At 40.4% G+C, this 22,024-nt stretch overlaps 1 protein-coding gene and 1 long non-coding RNA gene across 3 annotated transcripts; one reads left to right on the top strand and one right to left on the bottom strand.

Annotated features, from left to right (window-relative positions):
• Positions 1–6,911: 6,911 nt before the first annotated feature.
• Positions 6,912–8,098, bottom strand: LOC130190242 (uncharacterized). The gene is made up of 2 exons (XR_008830939.1): positions 7,200–8,098; positions 6,912–7,108 (listed from the first exon to the last, which is right to left on the bottom strand). It is a non-coding gene; the product is annotated as an uncharacterized LOC130190242 (long non-coding RNA).
• Positions 8,099–11,498: 3,400 nt separating this feature from the next.
• Positions 11,499–21,871, top strand: LOC130190585 (syntaxin-3-like). 2 transcript variants are annotated; one of them, XM_056410079.1, is made up of 10 exons: positions 11,500–11,837; positions 13,166–13,240; positions 13,441–13,540; positions 13,629–13,703; positions 14,041–14,111; positions 14,947–15,055; positions 17,250–17,323; positions 18,083–18,217; positions 19,591–19,701; positions 20,241–21,871. In XM_056410079.1, exons 1-10 carry the CDS (start codon positions 11,808–11,810, stop codon positions 20,316–20,318), a joined length of 858 nt encoding a protein of 285 aa, XP_056266054.1. In that variant the 5' UTR covers positions 11,500–11,807; the 3' UTR covers positions 20,319–21,871. The 2 variants fall into 2 exon arrangements, with proteins under 2 accessions (XP_056266055.1, XP_056266054.1); XM_056410080.1 differs by lacking the exon at positions 19,591–19,701 and having other exon boundaries at positions 11,499–11,837.
• The last annotated feature ends 153 nt before the right edge of the window (positions 21,872–22,024 follow it).

Below are 22,024 nucleotides of genomic sequence, written 5' to 3'. Positions count from 1 at the left end.
TTTGCCCTGGTCCAGCCCCTGGATATGCTGCTATAGGCTTATAGGCTGCTGGGGGATGTTTTAGGATGCACTGAGCACCTATCTCCTCTTTTATCTCTCCTTATGGATGCATTTTCATCTCTCCATCACACATTACTCACTCTGCTTTCTCCCCGGAGTCCTTTTGACCCGTCGGAGCTGCCGACCTCCGAGGCCCAGGAGCCGTCGGAGCTGCCGAACCCCGAGACCCAGGACCCGTCGGAGCTGCCGACCTCCGAGGCCCAGGAGCCGTCGGAGCTGCCGAACCCCGAGACCCAGGACCCGTAGGAGCTGCAGACCTCCGAGCCGTCGACCTGCCGACCCTGGTTCCCCAGGACCCGACGCCGCTACCGACCCCTGATCCCCGGGGCCCGTCCCCATCTCAGCTGGCTTCAGCTCCCCGTTCCCCCGTCCCGGTCGACCCCAGAGCCCCCACGTCCCGAGCCCGGTCCCACAGAGCCCCCTCCTCCCGAGCCCGGTCCCCCAGAGCCCCCTCCTCCGCCCAAGCTCTCATGGGAGAGTTAGGCCGGATGGAGCCCCGGCCTAAATCGGGTGGTGGGGAGTGTGGCAGCTGTCTGGGCGGCGAGCAGTTCCAGGGCGCGAGTCTGCTCCTCTGCCTGGGCCAGGAGCTTCCCCAGTGTCTGCCGGCCTGCCTCCGCCTGGTCCCGCAGCATTGCTGCCATCCCCTCCAGCATCTGGCCCAGCTGAATCCATGGCTGGGTTGGCTGATCTGGGTGCTGCTGGATGCTCTCCATGTGCTTTGTTTTCCACCAAAAAAAAAAAGGGCTCCACGTTTGGCTCCAGTGTGACACGACTCATGCCGCTACCCGTGGGTTTCCCCCACCCGCACCAAGGACCAGCCAGGCACCACGAGGTTTTGCTCAACGACATCTTTATTTTGTCACACACACACAACACCGAGCAGACCGCAACACTGTGCCTCTGCTCCCTTCTCCCCCTCCACTCTCAAGTGGGAGCTTTTATAAGAGTGGCCTCGGCTGCTGACTGATTGCCAACATCAGCAGCCGAGGCCAAATCAGAGACAGCTGCCACAGCCTACTATGAACTGTTCATACACTCTGTCATATTCATTGAATGTATTTTAACTCTAAATCTGTCCTTCTGTACACATTACATCTATTGCACCTGTCCATCCTGGAGAGGGATCCTCCTCTGTTGCTCTCCTGAAGGTTTCTTCCCTTTTTTCAACCCTGAAGGGTTATTTGGGAGTTTTTCCTTATCCGATGTGAGGTTTTGGGGCAGGGATGTCTGTGTACAGATTGTAAAGCACTCCGAGACAAAATTGTATTTTGTGAAATTGGGCTATACAAATAAACTGAATTGAATTGAACTCTTATATAAGTTAGAAGGAGGTTGACATTACTTTCCTAGTTAACATGACCTAAAAGTATGCATCATTTCAAATGAAAATTTAGTTATCAGAAACACCATGTTTTGTGGCAAACAAATCGTATTTATTGCATTAAAACAAAGTTTACATAAAAACATGCAGATCCCTAACAACTTCCACACTGTGGTTAAACAGAATATTAACAAAAAGTTCAGACTCAGAGAAAAACCTTAAAAGTCAATGTAAACAGAAAAGAAATCAGTAGAAACAAATGTGTCCAAGTTTCAGGATTTCGTGGCATCTTGTCATGTGTTGTCCAAGTGAGAGTGAGGACCTAAATGCCGACACAGGGACGTGCGGTCAGGGGAGGCAGGTGAGGCAGAGCCTCACCTGTCATGAATTTTAAAAAAATGATAACATCAAATATATATGAATATTTGTCTACCGATCTTTATGTATGACTAATTTCGAACATTTTATAGTCAAAATCGCTGAATTTGCCTGGGGAATCATACGAACAGGGTTTAAATACACAGGCAAGGTGAAGGTGATTGGACAACGGGGAACGAGACACAGGTGGACACAATGAGGGCGGGGCCAGCAATCACACAGAAGGAAACAATCAGCCACTTGGTTCGCTGAACCGTTCCGGGTCACATGTGTGATCCGGCTGTCAAAAACGTATTGATCCGCCGCGTGGTTTAGGTTAGTTCGCCGTCTGGTTTTTACATTGATGCAGCGGAGCAGACAAACAGCGCGTTTTTTGCGACGTGGTACGGCCCGATTATACATAACTTTAAGCCTCAATACAATTTAAATGGATTATTTGACATTTTTTTATTTAATAGAGGGCCAATGGAAATGCAATCGCTTTTAAATTCTCAAGTGGCCGTTTGAGGAACAGTAGTTTTTGATAACCATAATTATAACTCACAGTATTAAGTTCAATTAACTTCTTGAAAATTACAATTTATTGAACTGGCTTCAAAACCTGAGTTGGACAACCGAAAACTTATATAACTAAGTTGTAATTGTATAAATCATAATGATAAGTTGAAGTAAATTACAGAACAACGTTATGATGACTTATTGTTCAAATCCCTTTTGTAGCGCTGCTGAAAACATGACGTCACAACTAGTCCGACATTTCCTAAAAAAATAAACAAACAAAAATTCACGAAATCCGTGATTTCAAAGCTTTGTCCAGCTGTTTACTGACGTTAGTTATGTTTAGAGAATAGAGAGAGGGGGGCCTTAGTTTGAGGACCACTGCTCTTGGCTGTTTCTGTCTATCAGTATCGCTCATTTTGAAAATGACGTAAGAGGGCAATACGGATCCGTATCAGACCAGCGAGGAGGGCAATACGTGGCTGGCATGACGACCCATTAGCCAATCAGAACGCTTGTACTGTTGTTGCTATATAATAATTCATTTTTTTTTCAGAAAGAAAATGTAAGCCAGCTGTCTAATCCTGCCCAGAGGAAACGCAGGTCGAGGACACCATCATCAGTGTATTGCAGCTTATGCTTCAACTCTGTCCGAATTTTTTTTGGCATTGGATGCCTTTTTTTGGGTTTGAGCACCTGCCCCCCAAAATGTCTGTGCACGTGCCTGCCTGGCGGACATTGAAACAGAAAGCTATCGTTACCAGACCTTCTTTGCAAATAGAGTGGGCGAGATTCAGAAGGCTGGACTAGTACATGACTGGTGGTGGATACCTGGAGATCTGAACATTGCTGACATCATTACAAGAGGCGGCACTCCTGAAGATCTAATCGAGAATTCCACATGGCAGAATGAAGAAGTGGCCAGTAGAGGAGTGGCCTAAAAAGTCTGCTGGAGAGGTTCCAGTTCATGCAAGAGATAGTGTAATCAAACTCCAGAGTCCATTAGCAGCTGTATTGACAAGAGCTCAAGCTAAAATGAGCCATAAAAAGGAAAACCTGCGGGCCCTGCAGGAGAGCCTGTGGCCAGTCCAATGGGGGACCTAGTTTGACGGCTACCCATACAAAAAACTCCAAAGTATACAAGAAGAGGTCAGCAGATTCTGGAAGAAGTGGTGCCAGTTGGCTGGTCCTAATCTATTTGTAAGAAACAAGTGGCACACCAAGGAGAAACATGTTTCAGTAGGAGATTTGGTATGGCTTGCTGACCAAAATGCCCTGAGAGGTCAGTACAAAGTGGCTAGAGTGGTCAGTGTCAACACTAATAGGAAAGGCTTCGTAAGGGATGTACATGTGAGAACCTTTCCCAGCTACCCTGTCCCAGTCACAAAGCCAAACAAAGGAAAGATCACAAAAACAAACAAACAAACAAGGAACCTTCCTTGAGGCTCCTAACAAAAATCTCTGTGACAATTTTACAACCTGATGAACCAACCAGTCAATAACTAACAAATAAGGAAAACATTTATATTGAGCTGTGTTGGAAAGAGTTGTACCGTGGGTCCTTTGGGGTTCATGTACCAGGCCATTTCAAGTTGACAGTTGACAAGTTGACAGTTTCAACAGTTGAACCAAACACCGAGGAACTTGAAAGTGTGAATTAAAGGTAAAACATCTTTAAGCAGCCTCATCGAGATGGGGTCCAAGAGACAGGTAGAAGGATTAGAAGTAGAAACCATTGAAGACAATTGGTTGAGGTTGATGGGAGAAAAGTCATCCCAATATACACCAGGGTATACAGCCATTTCCAAGGCCACTCCGCTTAAGGACAGATCAGCACTGGCTGAGGGCAGACGATCATCAATCTTCCCTCTAATAGTTAGAATCTTTTCATTGAAGAAGTTCATGAAGTCATTACTACTGAGCTCGATGGTGTTTTGAGCCCTCACCGGCACCTTCCAGGCAGCCGCTGCCTGGAAGGTGCCGGAAGGTGGTCCCGCCCCCCAAAACTCTGATCCAATCAATGCGCTACCCCCCACTTGGAGCGGAGCGCATATTCAAACCCACTTGGAGCGCATTTGGAGCGCATTGCATATTCAAACCCACTTGGAGCGCATTTGGAGCACATTAACCCACTTGGTTCAACAATTTCAAAGGTACGTAGCTAATATATTTATATTTTTTGGGCCGGCTAATGTTGTGGTAATGTTATTTCAACCTGCTAGCTAGCAGATAGATTATGCTAATCTTAGCTGTGGTAATGTCATTTCTACCTGCTAGCGAGCTACATCTGGTTAAAACATTAGGTAACAAAGTAAGATTAATTACTGTAGATTAATCACTGTATTTTAGTGATTGTTAATGGTTAGTGGTTATCTTTCAAATGATGCCTGTGAGGCACTTGACGTTGAGACTGGTTGACTTCCAGGCTGCTTTGGAATAAGGATACCTCTGAGGCAGCCACCAGTTTTGGATAACTCTGAGGCATCATAGGTAGTGTTGACTGCCAGGCTGCCTAGTCGTTGGTATACAGGTTAACTCACAGGCATCCAGTTGGTTTTAGATACCTGTAAGGCATCTAGACGGACATTAAGAGGGCTGACTCCCAGGCTGCTTACTAACACTGGTTAGCTCTCAGGCAGCCAATTAGCTTTGGATGCCTTTGAGGCACCTGACGTTGAGACTGGTTGACTGTAGACTGATATCCCTTAGTTAAATTGTCCTCATGCCTCCTCATACAGATAGGCCTATTGAATAAATCTGCCAGATTATTTTAACATTGCATATGCCTAACATTATGTGATAATACTAATCACACTCATATTGCCTTTCTCTTTCAGTTTATGAAGAAATGGCACCCAGGAAGGGTAAGGTTCAACCTAGACCTACTTTAATGACTAAAAAAAGTCTCTTTCACACACTGACATTTAACAATGACTTCAATAATTCCCCCAAAAATACTTATTATTTCCTTGCAATGTCTTTATACAGTAGGATGGAAGCGGAAGGCCCTGCAGGTGTCAAAAGGTGGTAAGTTATTCTTTATCTTGCCATCTGGACTCGAGTACTACAACACTAGTTCATCTCCTCATAAAGCAAATTTGGTTACTTCTTGTGACTTTATAGGACCATCTGCAAAGATCGCAATTTTCCACCAGTCACCACTGGTTGGTGGAGCCTCGCCCAGCCCCAACCCCATCTAGCCCTGCTGCTCCATCCACCCTTCCTGCCCCATCCGGCCCTGCTGCTCCACCATCCCTACTGCCCCATCCCAGCCGGCATTTCAGAATGTCCACAGCCTTTTGAGGACATGCTCGGGCATCGGAGCAAAAGGTGAAGTGCACAGCTAGGCATAGGTTTCTTCAAGACAGGTTTATATTTTTAGTGGTAGTGTGGTAGTAACAGTGCTGAGACCATCTGTGATGGGATCTGGGAAAACCAGTCACATGGTGAAATTTGACCTTTTGGAAGCTGACTTCAAGCTTGTTTCAAATATTTTTCATTATTTGTCTGTTTCAAATGTTATGATTGCCCAAAGTCAGCTGATCAGTTAGATTTCATGGAATAGAATTTTGACAAAAACAACTTTAAAGAGGGGTTCTAAATAGACTGGCTGGTTGAATAAAGCACATTTTAACACATTCAATTAATGAAAAACAAGTAGATATGTTTAGGGATGATAGACAACATGTTATAGAATAATAATTGAATCAAAACCCAATTTCACCAAAATACTGAGTTTCGACCTACTAGTATTTTCACTCTAATCTCAAAAATGTCCCTTTTCACCATGTGACTGGTTTCCCCAGAGCCCATCACAGTTTTGGGTTATAGGAACATCTGTTGGGATGGCAGTAAAGACAGAAGGGCTATGTACAGACATTACATGTGTACAATACTGTACTGTATGTAAAGAAGATGAAATCCTAATATTGTTACGAATAATATTGTTGAAACATTGAAACCTTCTTTGAGTGTGACTCAGAAATTATTTTTACAAAGATACCAGATAACGGTGGAGGAGATCAGGAGGAGGACTGCTCCACCTGATTGCAAACTATTCAAAGACAGACCACAACAAGCGGCAGATACAAACTGTCCATCACGACGGGGCATTTAAGCGCAGGCGAAGACAGCGAACCCGTAACTAGTCTTTCCCCAGTTTTCCGACCTGTCCCACACTGCCCCAATAAAATATTTAGATAATATTTATAGTGTATTAAATTCTGCCATCCTTAGTGCTTAGTAAACTAAGCTGTTTGCGTGTGAAATTTTGTTTTTACCATTTTACTGTGTGTATGAGGGTTGTACTTGGCCTTTATTTTCAATAAAGAATATGTCACACCCCATCAGTCATGTCTCTCCTCCATCATGTGTGTGTCCTCTGACGATACATTTAAAAAAAATAATTAATGTAAGTTGGGGTTTCATTAACTTGTAACACTCTACTGGAATAAACCCTTATGTGAAGCTGTAGAAATTAGTGTTGACATATTGTGTCACCATGACTATTTGCCTTAATCCACATGCCTAACATGTCGGATCTGTAATTTACAGTACACCATGCGATTTCAGGCCCAGCTAGCTAAATTATCAGACTAGTTAAATCAAGATGCCAAGTTCAATACACTTCCAATTCACGACACATACACAGTGATGTAGAACATGAAGATATTTAATTAATGAACACAACAAACAACAAATTGCTAATTGTTAATATTTTCAATGTGTGTGTCAACACACTTTTTAAAAATATCCACCACCACCTCTACCATTCCTGGCCCCAAGGTGTGCGTGAGGAGGTCAAATTGATCATTTGACCTCACCTGGTTGGCGAGGTGCTGGAGCTGTTGTCTGGAGGAAAAGATAAACATAAATTCAGGATAAATAATGTCTATTAAACCTGTCAGAGCCCATATATAGGATGTGGAATATTGCAAATTACTTGAACTCCGTGGCTCTCCCTGTGGCCACAGTGGGGTCTGATGCCGGCAGCATGGCCACTTCTTTAAATTCGATGCTCCTGGCAGCCAGAGCACCGACGGAGGAGCACAGGTCCTTGGCGTCGCCTTAACAAAAATGGGAAAGACATATCATGACACGAACACAGTATTAAATTCAGATTTGATGCACATACCAATGTGACAATGAAACACTTATTGACACTGGGGTGTAATAGTTTGGAGCTGGCTTTCTGAAGTTCTTTATTGATATAAAGTAGTCTTTAAAGTCTTTAAAGTAGTTCTTTATTGATATAAAGTAGTCAACACTACCTATGATGCCTCAGAGTTATCCAAAAACTGGTGGCTGCCTCAGAGGTATCCTTATTCCAAAGCAGCCTGGAAGTCAACCAGTCTCAACGTCAGGTGCCTCAAAGGCATCCAAAGCTAATTGGCTGCCTGAGAGCTAACCAGTGTTAGTAAGCAGCCTGGGAGTCAGCCCCTCTTAATGTCCGTCTAGATGCCTTACAGGTATCTAAAACCAACTGGATGCCTGTGAGTTAACCTGTATACCAACGACTAGGCAGCCTGGCAGTCAACACTACCTATGATGCCTCAGAGTTATCCAAAAACTGGTGGCTGCCTCAGAGGTATCCTTATTCCAAAGCAGCCTGGAAGTCAACCAGTCTCAACGTCAAGTGCCTCACAGGCATCATTTGAAAGATAACCACTAACCATTAACAATCACTAAAATACAGTGATTAATCTACAGTAATTAATCTTACTTTGTTACCTAATGTTTTAACCAGATTTAGCTCGCTAGCAGGTAGAAATGACATTACCACAGCTAAGATTAGCATAATCTATCTGCTAGCTAGCAGGTTGAAATAACATTACCACAACATTAGCCGGCCCAAAAAATATAAATATATCAGCTACGTACCTTTGAAATTGTTGAACCAAGTGCGCTCCAAATGCGCTCCAAGTGGGTTTGAATATGCAATGCGCTCCAAATACGCTCCAAGTGGGTTTGAATATGCGCTCCGCTCCAAGTGGGGGGTAGCGCATTGATTGGATCAGAGTTTTGGGGGGCGGGACCACCTTCCGGCACCTTCCAGGCAGGTGAGGGCTCAAAACACCATCGAGCTACTACTGAGGTCTATAGGAATACATGGCGCCACAGAGCTGTGACTCTGTCAGCATGGCTACAGTGCTAAAGAGAAACCTGGAGTTGTTCTAAATTTTCTTTATTATTGACAAGTAATAGGCTGCTCTGGCATTACAGAGGGCCTTCTTATATGTTTTAAGACTGTCTCGCCAAACTAAGGGCGATTCTTCCAAATTTGTGGAACGTCATATGCTTTCAAGCTTTCGAGATGTTTCCTTTAATTTGAGGGTCTGCAGAAAGACTGTGGTCTGAATACACAACGTAGCAGTGTTGGCATCATTGTTCAGAGGGCAAGTTTCAAGGACATATGTATAGTTCCTTTTCATGGTCTGTGCTCACTGGAACAACTTAGGACTGGGGGAAATGGTGTGTTGGTTGTGTTGCATCTGACTCCCACCTCTGAGCTTGATACACCTACATTGCATCATGCTCTTAATGACCAGGATAATTTGGTGTGCAGGGTGTCTACCACTTGTCTTTTTGACCCCTACAGTCAGGCCATAGCTCTATCCGGTTCAGTTAAGCTGCAGCACATGTACGAACAAAAACTAAGGAAAGAGATCATATTTCTCCTATTAGCTTCTCTGCACTGGCTCCCTGTTAAATAAAGACTCACATTTGAAAATATTCTCCTCATCTACAAAGCCTTAATAGATCTTAAGGAGCAGAGTATCATAAAGTCTCAATGAATGCAGGGCAGTGGCGTGCCGTGGGCCTGGGGCCTGGGCCTTCAGTGAGGTCCTACACAGTCCCACCCGAATTAATCCACCTCTTATTACCATCATTATGATGCCATGGCTCTAGACACTATACAGTTAGACAGAGACGCAGTATAACCAGGCGTTGCGTCATCTTGAAATTGACATTTTTATTCAGAGAATTGCAGGGGAAGAGTGCAATACAGTACAGTTCAACTAATAGGCAAGAACATAGTCGAGTGCAACAGAGTTATATTAATATTCGTCTTCTATCCATTTCTGGTCCACAAACTTTAAACTTTAAGTCCAACTTTTTTTTACAGTGTGTTCACTAAACAGCGCATTGTCGCACCCAAAGCAGTTTCACCGTGATGATGAAGATGAAAGTTCCTGTTTACCCAAACACATGACACAATTAATTAGTCTTTTCAATATTTCCCTATTTTTCTTCACCTTTTCATTGTGCAGCTCCGTTGCCCTGCGCGCTTGTTCGTTGATCTGTAGATCCGCTCGGGTGTCCCCAAAAGTTTTCAAAGCACCATTGCTTGTAAGTGCGCCGAACCGTAATTTGGTGTCTCGTTGCTGCCTTGGTTAGACAACTCAAGTTTGCAAAGCCAGTGTGGCTCCAAACACCAAATCGATCACTTGCAAATAATAGGCATTCCCAGCAGTCCGGTGTGCAGAGCTTCTCGGAGCCTGTGAGCCATTGGCAGGGCTCTCAAGTTTTGAAGACAGGCAAGAGTGACATTTCCATCAGCACCCCCCACCCCCCGCAGAACGAAATTTTCGGATATCAGTCAGTCGCGCGCAATTCCAGGATGCTTTATTTTCATTGGTTACTGGATTAAATCTTACCCACATACAACAGATACGGGTTTTTTTCTGATTGGCTATTGTGTAGCCCATTTCTCTTTTTTGATTGGCTGATAAGTGGCTCCTCACAGCAGAACTCCAGGGGAGCGCTTGATTCCTCCACGGTGAGGGCAGCGCGGCCAGCTCATGTTTTAGATTGCCGGGGGACATTTTAGGGTACACTGAGCTTCTCTCTCCTCTTGTCGATCTCCTTCTGTATGAATTCATGTCCCACATTACTAACTTTGCTTCTTCCCCAGAGTCTTTGTGCTTTCTCTCCTCACAGGTTTCCATGGATCGTGGTTATATCTGGACTGTTGTCTTGCCTGACACCCAATGCTACTATTATTATTATTGATTCGTCATATAACTATTATTATTGCCAATATCATTAATGCTTTTATTAGCACTATTATTCTACTAGATCCACAGCTGCTGTCATTATTGATAGTCATAACCTTTCCATCATGCCTACTACTCAAATTATGTTAATAATTTCTATCATATGCATTGAATGTGTTGCAACATTGCTATGTTGTTCATTCTGTACTCATGACATATATTGCTTCTGTCCATCCTGATACAGAGATCCTCCTCTTTTGCTCTCCCTGAGGTTTCTTCCCTTTTTTCTCCCCGTTAAAGTTTTTGGGGGGCGAATTTGTCCTGATCCGATGTGAGGTCCCGGCATAGAAGATGTCGTATGTGTACAGATTGGCAAGCACTCTAAGGCTAATTTGTGATTTTGAGCAATACAAAAACAATTTAATTGAATGTATTACCTGGGTTGGCTGTGGCCACCTACTTACTAACTACAACTAACTTACAACTAACCTTTAGTCAGTCAGTACAATATTGTAATCCTAGTTATATTTAAACTCTTTATACACCATGTGAGCACCCCCTAGAGGCCATGAAGCTCCTTCCATTAATAAACTGGTCTAAAGCAACATTACCAACCAAAGAGCTCTTTGGTATCCTGAGCAATACCTGAAATAGTGACTATTGACACTAGTTAAAAGCAGTTGCCACACAACATACTTGGTGTATATCTTACAAGTATTTGTTGACGTGAAAACTTTTGTAACGTCAAAAAAAAACCAGTGATTTTTAACTTCTTTTCATACAATTGATTAGATGTTATAAGGTTATCTTTAAACAGTTAACATTAACCATCAACTTGTTTGCAGAAAACACAATTCTAGTGTTTTTTCACTACAGTAGATATTCAAAATAGCATAAATTAATTGTTCTCCCTTTTATTTAAAATGTAGTATTGCATTTTCGGCCATGCTGGAAATACTTTTGTACCGCATATAATTAATTGATTTGTTATTTTCACAATAACAAGGCCACTTAAAATATACATACATTGATATTCAGTAAATAGTAAGAAATATAATAGTTTAAATAATATAATACTATTTTTGGCCACTCAGTGTCCATTTAAATTTGCAATATATAGACCAATAGACTAGGAACACCTAAAGGCACACACATACTGTGTTGTGAGACATGGGAGGGGTGAGGGGGGAGACAGGTTTATCTTGCTGGACGCTGTTGTCCTAATCCGTTCTTACAGGATAGAGGCTTAGTAGGACCTCTGATTAGGTTGACCACAACTATTGCCTCAGGGAAAAACATCCAAAGGCCTTCTATTTATGTACAGTTTCGATGTATTCCTTATTCTAACTCAGCTTCGTGTCTACGGCTCCTTTCTTGCTCTGACAACTCTCTTTCGGTTAAATCTCCAGGATTTATTTTATTAGCTACTCATTTCCACTGGGCTAATTTGGAAGACATAGCTGTTGTGGACAAGAGAGAGCATTGTTGTCTGAGATCCGTGATTTTGTATCTATCTATTTATTTATAATCATTTGAACCACAGACTCCTCAAGATGAAGGACCGATTGGCGCAGCTGAAAGAGGTATGCAGAATTTGGTCATTCAGTCATTGTCATATTTCCCCTGTGGTGCACTTGTTGCTCGCACAGGCCCTCCTGTAACTGCAACGAGCCTGTAATGCGAATGTAACGTAACTGTGTCTCTGTGTAGGCACAGTCGCACAGTCTGGAAAATGCCAATGTTTCTAATGTTAAAGAACCGCTTGCTATCATTCAACATGTATTTCATTGATCTGCTATCATCAAACAATAGCATATTTTACAAAATGTGAAATCATATGAATATAGAATTTGAAATAAACATATTTGAAATATATGTAATTGACCCATACTCCGTGTTTGTGCCACTGTGACGTGAGGGCAAGTGCAGGTTAACGTGGCATGAATGCTAATCTCGCACGCACTCCTGCCTTTTGCACATCTGAAACTAAACAGTGAATTTATCTTATTGTACTACTCAGTCCTTTATAATATAATAATCTTTTAGTATAGTGATTAATATAACAGTGATTATATTCATAAGATGTCACAGAATGAGCTTGTATTGTCATACTCTTGTATGCAGACCTAGCTGCACATAAACTGAACCACAGTTACAGTTAGCCAAATCAAATTGAAATCTCCATGAAATCATATTGAATGAGACTTGGGGAAAACCAAATTCATTATGGAGACCCATGTTGTGATCATATTTCAGAGATACAATATGTTGCTTTGATCTAGAACAGGGGGTGGTCAAACTTTTTTGTTTGTCGGCCATAAATATGGAGAATCACAGGCCCAAAAAATGTTGTCTTCAACAAGTTATGCTGCAAGAAAATCTTTGTTTCTAGACCACAAAATCCCATATGAATTTTTAAAATAAAAAGATTTTAAGGAATAATTCAAATACTGCTAAACAACTATCATTTTACAAAGCAGTTTATTGGCGTGTCATATATCATAAAGGATGTCTAAATCTGCTTCTCGAAGGTAACAAAAAACAAAAAGATTCTTTATTTCTGGTCCAGGACAGAGATAATTTCACAAAATGTCGGCAACATTTAATGTTTAAACTAGCATGTGCAATCTACATACATTGTTATTTAATAGGAATATGACCAAGCCATTTGTTAGTTTATACTTCTTATTGCCTTTTTAAAAAACGAGCAGTGGACACCAGTTGCCCCCAGGCCGAACTAGAATATTACTTCAGGACCCCTTTTTAAAAAGAAGATGTTGTATTGTCTGCTTTTCTGTATTTGATATATATTTGAAGTACTAAATGTTCTATATTTATTCTGGGCTACCTGCGTATATTTCATCCTCAAGTTCAGTATTGACTTCCTCAAATGTGCATGTGTGTTTAACAGAAGAGTGATGCTGGAGTCGATGACATTGAGATTCCTGTGGAGAACGAGGCTTTCATGGATGATTTCTTTAATCAGGTGTACTATTTGTGTCAGTCTGTCTATTTCTTACATTTCCAAAAGTGAAATAAGTGTATTTCTTACTGAGTGCGTGTGCATGTGTGTGTGTGTGTGTGTGTGTGTGTGCATGTGTGTGTGTGTGTGTGTGTGTGTGTGTGTGTGTGTGTGTGTGTGTGTGTGTGTGTGTGTGTGTGTGTGTGTGTGTGTGTGTCTATCAGTCGGAAGATATCCGCAGCAGCATTGACAAGATTGACGAGAGTGTCGTAGAAATAAAAAAACTCTACTCCACCATCTTGTCTGCCCCCACATCTGAACAGAGTAACAAACACACACATTTACTTTCAACTCTATGACTTTCAGTTAATTCTGACTGTTTTATAATCACTGCTCTGACTCTCTCTTTCAGAAACACATGATGACGTTGAAGCCCTCACCAATGAGATCAAGAAGTCAGCCAACAATGCAAGAAACAAACTTAAGAGTCAGTATTTATTCTTTACAGGCCTACCTTTTGTTTTGGTTGTTTTTTTAACCTTAGAGAAAGTACTATCCAGTTTAAACAAGTAAAAGTGAGTAAAAACAATTGGAAGAAACATGGAAATACATTGTATAAGAATGTGAGAATGTGTGAGAGTACATCATGCTCATAACAACACATGTCAAGTTTGAGTAGACATACAGTACTAAATATAATCCAGAATTATTTCTGTTTAATCTTCTCAGACTTTGTTTCTGTCCTTTTTCTGTATGTGTGTGTGTGTGTGTGTGTGTGTGTGTGTGTGTGTGTGTGTGTGTGTGTGTGTGTGTGTGTGCTTCAGGTATTGAGCGACAGCTTGAGTCAAACACAGACGAGAGGGCCTCAGCCGACTTCAGGATACGCAAATCACAGGTCTGACAATATTAGATAACAACATTAAATTAGGTTTACGTGACCTAACTTCTGCAGTAAATAAAATGGGGAATCAAAGTTAAAGGATTGAGTTTACATATGCGTTTTAGGTGGAAGTTCCTACACCTCCTCCCTCTTGTAGAAGGCTGGGAGACACCTGCAGCAAGATCACAATACCAAGTCTTCCTTTCTTTTTATTTACTATCCATATGTATTAACCATTTACATTGCTTATATAATGTATCGAAAGAGAGTCTTAGATCACTATGCTTTTGTTCGTGCTTCCTTGCCTAGCAATTCTTAGTTATTGCTTTTTTGCTAGCTACAAGTAATACTTTAAAGATGAACTTGTCCTGAGCAATACATTCTGTTGGTATATTACCTAAATATATAGTGCCAACATTATAATTGTAAATGGACCTGTGCTTGTACAGCGCTTTTCTAGTCTTCCGATCACTCAAAGCTCTTTTACACTCCATGACATAATTCACCCATTCACACACTGATCGGAGGAGCTACCATGGAAGCTACCATGGTACCACCTGCCCATCAGGATTAACTAACATTCATACACACATTCATACAACATAGGCTTAGCTATGGGAGCAATTTTGGGTTAAGTGTCTTCCTCAAGGTCACATCAACATGGACTAGAATCGAACATGGATCGAACCGCCGATCCTCTGATTGAAGGACGACTCTGCTCATCACTGAACCAGTCTCCCCTGAGCCACAGTGGCCCTTGTCGCCCCTGTGTGGAGATAATCTCAAAAACCAAGTGTATATATTCACTTTTTAAACTAAATCAACAGGACTGCGTTCTTGTTTCTCCCAGCATGCTATCCTGGCCAAGAAGTTTGTAGAGGTGATGACAAAATACAACGAGGCTCAGGTTGACTTCAGAGATAAGAGCAAAGGACGAATCGCCCGACAGCTGGAGATCAGTGAGTTCCAATTCATTATTAAATGCTACAATCAGACAAAAGAATGGTAGGATTACTTACATGTTACTCATGTTTTGGTGTTGAGCAGAAATATTTTACTTTTGCACAGCTGAAATCCCCACCCCCAAGTAGCTGAAGCATGCTATATTCTTCCATTTTGATTTTATTCAATTAGTTTTCATGTTACACATCACCTCCTCTGGTCAATGCTACCGGTGATATAAAATGTATATATATATTTTCCAAAACAGACCAAAGTTGTTGCAACCGAAACTCAGGTTGAGATGGGAGTTTCATGAAGCTGTAGATTTGATGGAAACTTATGTTTCGTGAAGTTATTTTTAAAGTAAAAAGGTTATTGCCCTTCTTAAAGGATTTATTTTATTTACTCATTTTTAATGACAATATTGGATATTTATATTAGATATACAGGACTGTCTCAGAAAATTAGAATATTGTGATAAAGTTCTTTATTTTCTGTAATGCAATTAAAAAAACAAAAATGTCATGCATTCTGGATTCATTACAAATCAACTGAAATATTGCAAGCCTTTTATTCTTTTAATATTGCTGATTATGGTTTACAGCTTAAGAAAACTCTAAAATCCCATCTCATAAAATTTGAATATTTCCTCAGACCAAGTTAAAAAAAAGATTTATAACAGCAAAACAAAATCAAACATTTGAAAATGTGTTTCCAGGTGTTTCGAGTTAATTAGACGATTCAAGTGATTTGTTTAATACCCTACTAGTATACTTTTTCATGATATTCTAATATTTAGAGATAGGATATTTGAGTTTTCTTAAGCTGTAAGCCATAATCAGCAATATTAAAAGAATAAAAGGCTTGCAATATTTCAGTCGATTTGTAATGAATCCAGAATGCATGACATTTTTGTTTTTTTAATTGCATTACAGAAAATAAAGAACTTTATCACAATATTCTAATTTTCTGAGACAGTCCTGTATATACAGTATACATACAGTATATTATTGTTATTTTTTTGGTTTGTGCTATTATGGTAGCTATATACATTATCTATCTATATCTATCTATGTATCTATATATTACATTACATTTCATTTAGCTGACACTTTTATCCAAAGCAACTTACAATAAATGCATTCAACCATAAATACAAACTCAGAACAACCAGAATCAAGAAAGTACCATTTTTTTAAGAAAGTCAAACTACAAAATGCTATTATATAAAAAGGTATATAGATATATATTGTAAGGGTGGGAAAATAATTGAGGTTCAGTTCAGTCAATACCACCGCACTCCCTACTCAAAATACATTGCCGTGGGTTTGTACTTTTGGACATGGTGTTCATGACTTTATCAATCATGTTTCACATTACTACCACATTCAGATTGTAGACTACTCCATCTGTCATTCATACAGTGTCACATGGTATTACTCTGTTAAACATGACTTGGTCTTCTGATTACTTTCTATTTCGAAAATGTTTAGTATTTTCAAGCATAACGTCTTTATGTGAACTTGTAACATGGTATCATATATATATATACATAACAATGACAGCCAGTAACCAATTCCTACGAGTTATAGTTTGAAAAAAGAGGCTTTACCACTATGTATGTCCAATTCTGACCTGTTATAGTCAGATTTGAATATTACTTTTCAATTGATTTATATACATATTATATATGTATATATATATATATATATATATATATATATATATATATTTCTACAGATTTTTATTTTACAGTGTGTGATGGTTCTTGAGATTGTCATGACTCTTGAGTGTGTATCACTTTAGTGAAACAAAAGAGTTTCTGGCTGATATGGCAGACATATGTGTCACCCCTATGCTTGTGGTGTGAACATCCATTGTGTGAATCTACTTCACAGGGTAACCTTTAATATCACGAAGGTTGAATCCCCTTTAACCCTTGTGTTGCCTTCGGGTCTTTTTGACCCGATTCAATATTTAAACATGCTGATATGATTATTATAACTTGAATATGATTATGCACAGGCATATTGGCTTTACTGTCACTTAACACGCCATGCTTCAGTGAAAGTGCCTCTACTTTTCACAAGTCAAAGCACTGACAGCTTTGTTTCTCAATCAGTCTTTACCGCCTGTATTAACCAGGCCTTTCAGCTGTGAAAAGGTATTCATATAAAACACATGTATAACTGTTCTTTCTGTTCATCACAGCGGGTAAAGCAACGACTGACGAGGAACTGGAAGAGATGCTTGAGGGAGGCAACTCAGCTGTTTTCACTGCAGGGGTGAGAATGATTGTGTGAATCTGTCTTTGTGTGTGGAAATAGCACAACCAGAGTTGAAACAATTCAACTAGTGTGTTCAGTAGAGTGCCCTCAACCACCCATCCTCACAACATGCACACTCTTAGCACTGCCCCATTGAGCCACTATCATACGCATCAGTGTTGAAATAGGAACACAACTAAACCGACTTTTGCGGGTTTACCAAGTTGTGCATATTAAACTGAAGGAGTTAATCAGCCGGTTAAGAAGAGTGAGGAATCAGCAGTGAATGACGGTATATAACAGTCCATAAAATATGTTTTGTGAGAATCACGGCAAACACGATAGGTCCTTGCACAAACACACCGGATGGAACACATATTCCCTTCCCAGGCGTATGCCTGGCGGAGGTAGTAATTAGTCGATCAACAGAAAAATCAATTGCAAATCTTTAATTTTCATTTTGTGAGAATTCTTTGTTTTTGATGATATTGACCTGAAAATGTTTCGCTTTTAGACTGTTAGTGAGCCAAAACAAGACTTTTGAATTGATTTTTAGACTGTGCAAATATTACCTCTATTGAGTCATCCCCCTGTTGTACTTGACCATATATTCCATTAGGTGTTTGAATATGTGAGTAACTGTATCATTGCCAATAATAATTTGTTCTCTCAGGATCTGCTTCTAATCATTTTTTTTATCCTTTGAATGTATTCTCATTCTTCTGCTGACTTCATTTTGTCTGCGTTTGTTTCACCACATATCCCATCCCTCCACAGATTATGGACTCTAAAATCAACCAGCAGGCCTTGAATGAGATTGAGGCTCGTCACAAAGACATCATGAGGCTGGAAAGCAGCATCAAAGAGCTCCATGACATGTTTGTTGATATCGCCATGCTGGTTGAGAATCAGGTATACACACAAACAACAACAACAACACTGGTTCATTATGGAGATTCAATTGTACAGTTTTGAAACTGCAATGCATTTGAACAAAGATTTCATGACAACTATCTTCTATAGCTATTATTAAAAGGGCTGCATCAACAGTTACAGTATGTTTAGTGCTAATGCTCTACACAGTTAAAAAGATAAGGAGAGGATAATGTTGCCTTTGATTGGAACTTTAAGGCTGAAGAACACACAGACGTTGCGCAATACTACAGCCAAGCGCGCGCACACACACATAAATGCGAAAGCTCATCCTTCACAGCACTCGTTTCACACTCGCCCTCACACACTGCACCGCCTCTGTCACAATGGAGACGTCCAGCACCGCTCCGGACAGGGAAGCAGAAGTCGCCAAATCCATTTTGTCCTGCCGTCACAGTTTTCACCTGCAGTGTGTCGTCACATGATATGCAGCCGTGTCTGTTGAATGCCGTGGAGTCACTTTCCTTTTCTTTTTTTGTCGCCCAAACGACAAGAAACTAATTCAATTCAATTCAGTTTATTTGTATAGCCCAATTTCACAAATTACAAATTTGTCTCGGAGTGCTTTACAATCTGTACACATAGATATCCCTGCCCCAAAACCTCGCATCGGATCAGGAAAAACTCCCAAATAACCCTTCAGGGGGGAAAAAAGGGAAGAAACCTTCAGGAGAGCAACAGAGGAGGATCCCTCTCCAGGATGGACAGGTGCAATAGATGTAATGTGTACAGAAGGACAGATTTAGAGTTTAAATACATTCAATGAATATGACAGAGTGTATGAATAGTTCATAGTAGGCATATTCCACGATGGAGACCTCCACGATCCATCAGGCAGATGGAGGTAGAGAGGAGGAGTGGGCGGAGTCTCAACAGGGCAGTGGCGTGGTCGGTAGCAGGAATTCCACGACCCAGACCTCGATGATCCATCAGGCAGATAGGATCTATGTCGTCTCATAGGGTCCGATGACCCCATGAGACGTGAAGTCAAAAGGACTCCGGGGAGAAAGCAGAGTTAGTAACGTGTGATTGAGAGATGAAAATTCATCCCTAAGGAGAGAAAAAAGAGGAGATAGGTGCTCAGTGCATCCTAAAACTACAAAGTTAAAAGTAAAATCAATATTGACCTCATGTGGCCTGCATATTTGTTCCAGCTGTGTGATCAAATGCAGGTAAAGGTGACCACCAACAGTAGATGTCCACCGACACAACACAACTCATGCCCATTTAAGTTAAAAGACAAAACAAAGTAGTTGGAGCACTTTCTTGCTGCTCAAATGCAAATGGTCAATATGAAAAACAACAGTTGATCTCTTCTCTTCATTATTCCATCTTGTCCTGGCCTCTGGCAGGGTGGCATGATGGACAGAATTGAGGGCAACATGGACCAGTCAGTGGGCTTTGTAGAGAGAGCAGTGGCCGACACCAAAAAGGGAGCCAAATTCCAACAAGAGGCGCGTAGGGTAAGTTGAGACTGATTCAGCGGTAACATTGATATAATGACCTGTTAAAACAGATTTAAAGTCGTAACAGCTCCATAATCGATATATATTTTAATATATAACATGCATTTACGAAGTGATACACTGGAGTTACTTGTCTTTAATATAACCAAACATAACAATGGCAACCACAAACCTGAAATAACGCCAGGAGTTGCATTTAGCTGTAATATGAGCAGGCCACTTTGAAATTGGTAATTTTGTTGACTTTTTGATTGTCTCTTTGAGAATTAATATCTCCACCCCTGACAATAAATAAGCCCTTGTTTTCATTGTCATCATTGTTTTCCCATTCACGAACATGTCTTTATCAAGCATAATCATTTTGGATTCAATATTTTACACACAAAGTTTGAATGAAAAGACAAATATAGTTAACATTGTGCAAGACTGTCTTTCCATCAGTAATGTAATATTTCATATAATATGACTCGAAAGAAGAAATGTAATGCATCACCTTTTTCCCTTCTATCTCTATCTTCTTCCCTCCTGTTCTCCAGAAACAAATGATGATCTTCTGCTGCTGTGTGATCTTGGCCTTGATACTGGGTTCATTTATCTTCAGCTTCTTCAAATAGAACACCAGAATGAGGCCACCCACCAGCTGAGTCCACATAGCGTATGAAGATGAGGCAGAGCAGCATTGCTTTCAGTTGGTCACAATATAGAGCCTACTCTCATTTTAACTCATTCAAAATAGAAATAGAGGCTGCAAATATTTGCATTCAGTCTCAGTTATAAAAACTTTCTTAACCTTCTCATGGTGCCCCATATTTAATTCATTAAATTAAAGATAATCTGAATGGAAGTCTTGCCTAAGAAGAGACTGTAATATGATTCCAGTGCATTTAGATTGAATTGATATATCTCTTACATAATTACTAACCCAAACCCTGCCGAATTCAGAGTCACTTAATGTTAGCGAGATTAACAAAACATAACAACAAATATTAGAGACACCTTTCAAAAAATGCATTACTTTACATCCAATACACCACTGGCACTACCACAAAATTACCTCATACATAGTTGAATCACCAGACCATAGTTCAACACAAATCTGAATATTAATTCATGATAAATGTGAGATGCATTGTAGACTAGTGCATTGCCTATGTATACTGCATATCTGTATACTGCATCTCCCTATATACACTGTAGACAGAACATGTTCTATTCACAATGATGAAGTCCCACTTTGGCAAATATGTAGTTTTTAAAATCTTTTTTTGAGAACTAGATATAGCAGTATTATTATTAACTTGTATGGTGTTATGTGCAGGATTTTTCAGTAAATTATATTGTATTACTATCCTGTCCGAGCAGGGTATCTTATTTGCATTTATTTACATCTGTGTCCCCTTTTCCATATGAGAAAAGCAGGTGTCAACTTCTCATTCTCCCCTTTACTAGGAGGGAAAGATTCCTTACAACGCTGTCAAACCTATCAGAGTATCTTGAAGTAAACTATAAGATGTGTAGTGCTCCATGAACTACTTTCTCAGATTATTCAAACAGACTGAATAGTGATCAAGACCTGCTTTTTAAAATATATCAAAATATGTAAAGATAAAATTGTTGTCAAATTAATCCACAAGAAACAACTAAAATGATTCGTTGATAATTAAGGAATGAATAGCAGCCTGTTAACATTTGAATGAAGTGAAAGTAAAAAGACGTCCCAGTAGCATGACTGAATGATCACCGCATTGCCCGTCAGCATGGTGCATGTCTATGCAGTCAGTTTCATGAATATTGTTGTTGTTATTTGTTTGTACATTTCACTGTTATTTTCTGCATCGTGGGCCTTTATTCAAATTATGTTCAATAAAATAAAGGAGGATTGTTCATATATTGGAGTTTTGATGTTGAACTGATGACAAGATGATTCGTAGTTGACCTCTATGATCTTAAATTAGGAGGAAAGATTAATGGTCACATCGACCCATCTATCCACCATTATTATTATTAGCTTGTGTGAGACTTGTAACATGTTACAGGAATGTGTGCGTTCTTCTTTTCCTGCTTGCATTATTTGAGCCCTGTCAATTGGTATTAATTTATGCGGTAGTTGTTCTATTGTTCATTTGTAGTTGTGTTCACTGTTGACTAAAATAAAATTAAACTGTTATTTGTTTGCGTGGGAGTGATCATTTACACTGTTACTTGCGCATTTGCCATTGCATCTTGCTCGCCGTACTCATACTAGACGCCTTTTGAGAGACAGGTCAGTTCCACCAATCACAAGCCCGATGCAACGTTTTCCAGCCAATCGTTGGGATAG

Source organism: Pseudoliparis swirei, chromosome 24 (assembly GCF_029220125.1).
Source record: "Pseudoliparis swirei isolate HS2019 ecotype Mariana Trench chromosome 24, NWPU_hadal_v1, whole genome shotgun sequence".
NCBI classification, from domain to species: Eukaryota; Metazoa; Chordata; class Actinopteri; order Perciformes; family Liparidae; genus Pseudoliparis; species Pseudoliparis swirei.
The sequence above is the reverse complement of the archived record's forward strand: the minus strand, read 5'-3'. Positions and strand labels throughout refer to the sequence as shown.

Bases quoted from the DNA above. Each gene is read 5' to 3' on its own strand.
- LOC130190585 (XM_056410079.1), top strand. From the start codon at position 11,808: ATGAAGGACCGATTGGCGCAGCTGAAAGAG. The intron at 11,838-13,165 runs GTATGCAGAATT...TGTGTTTAACAG, and splicing joins GATTGGCGCAGCTGAAAGAG to AAGAGTGATGCTGGAGTCGA. The intron at 13,704-14,040 runs GTCAGTATTTAT...TGTGTGCTTCAG, and splicing joins TGCAAGAAACAAACTTAAGA to GTATTGAGCGACAGCTTGAG.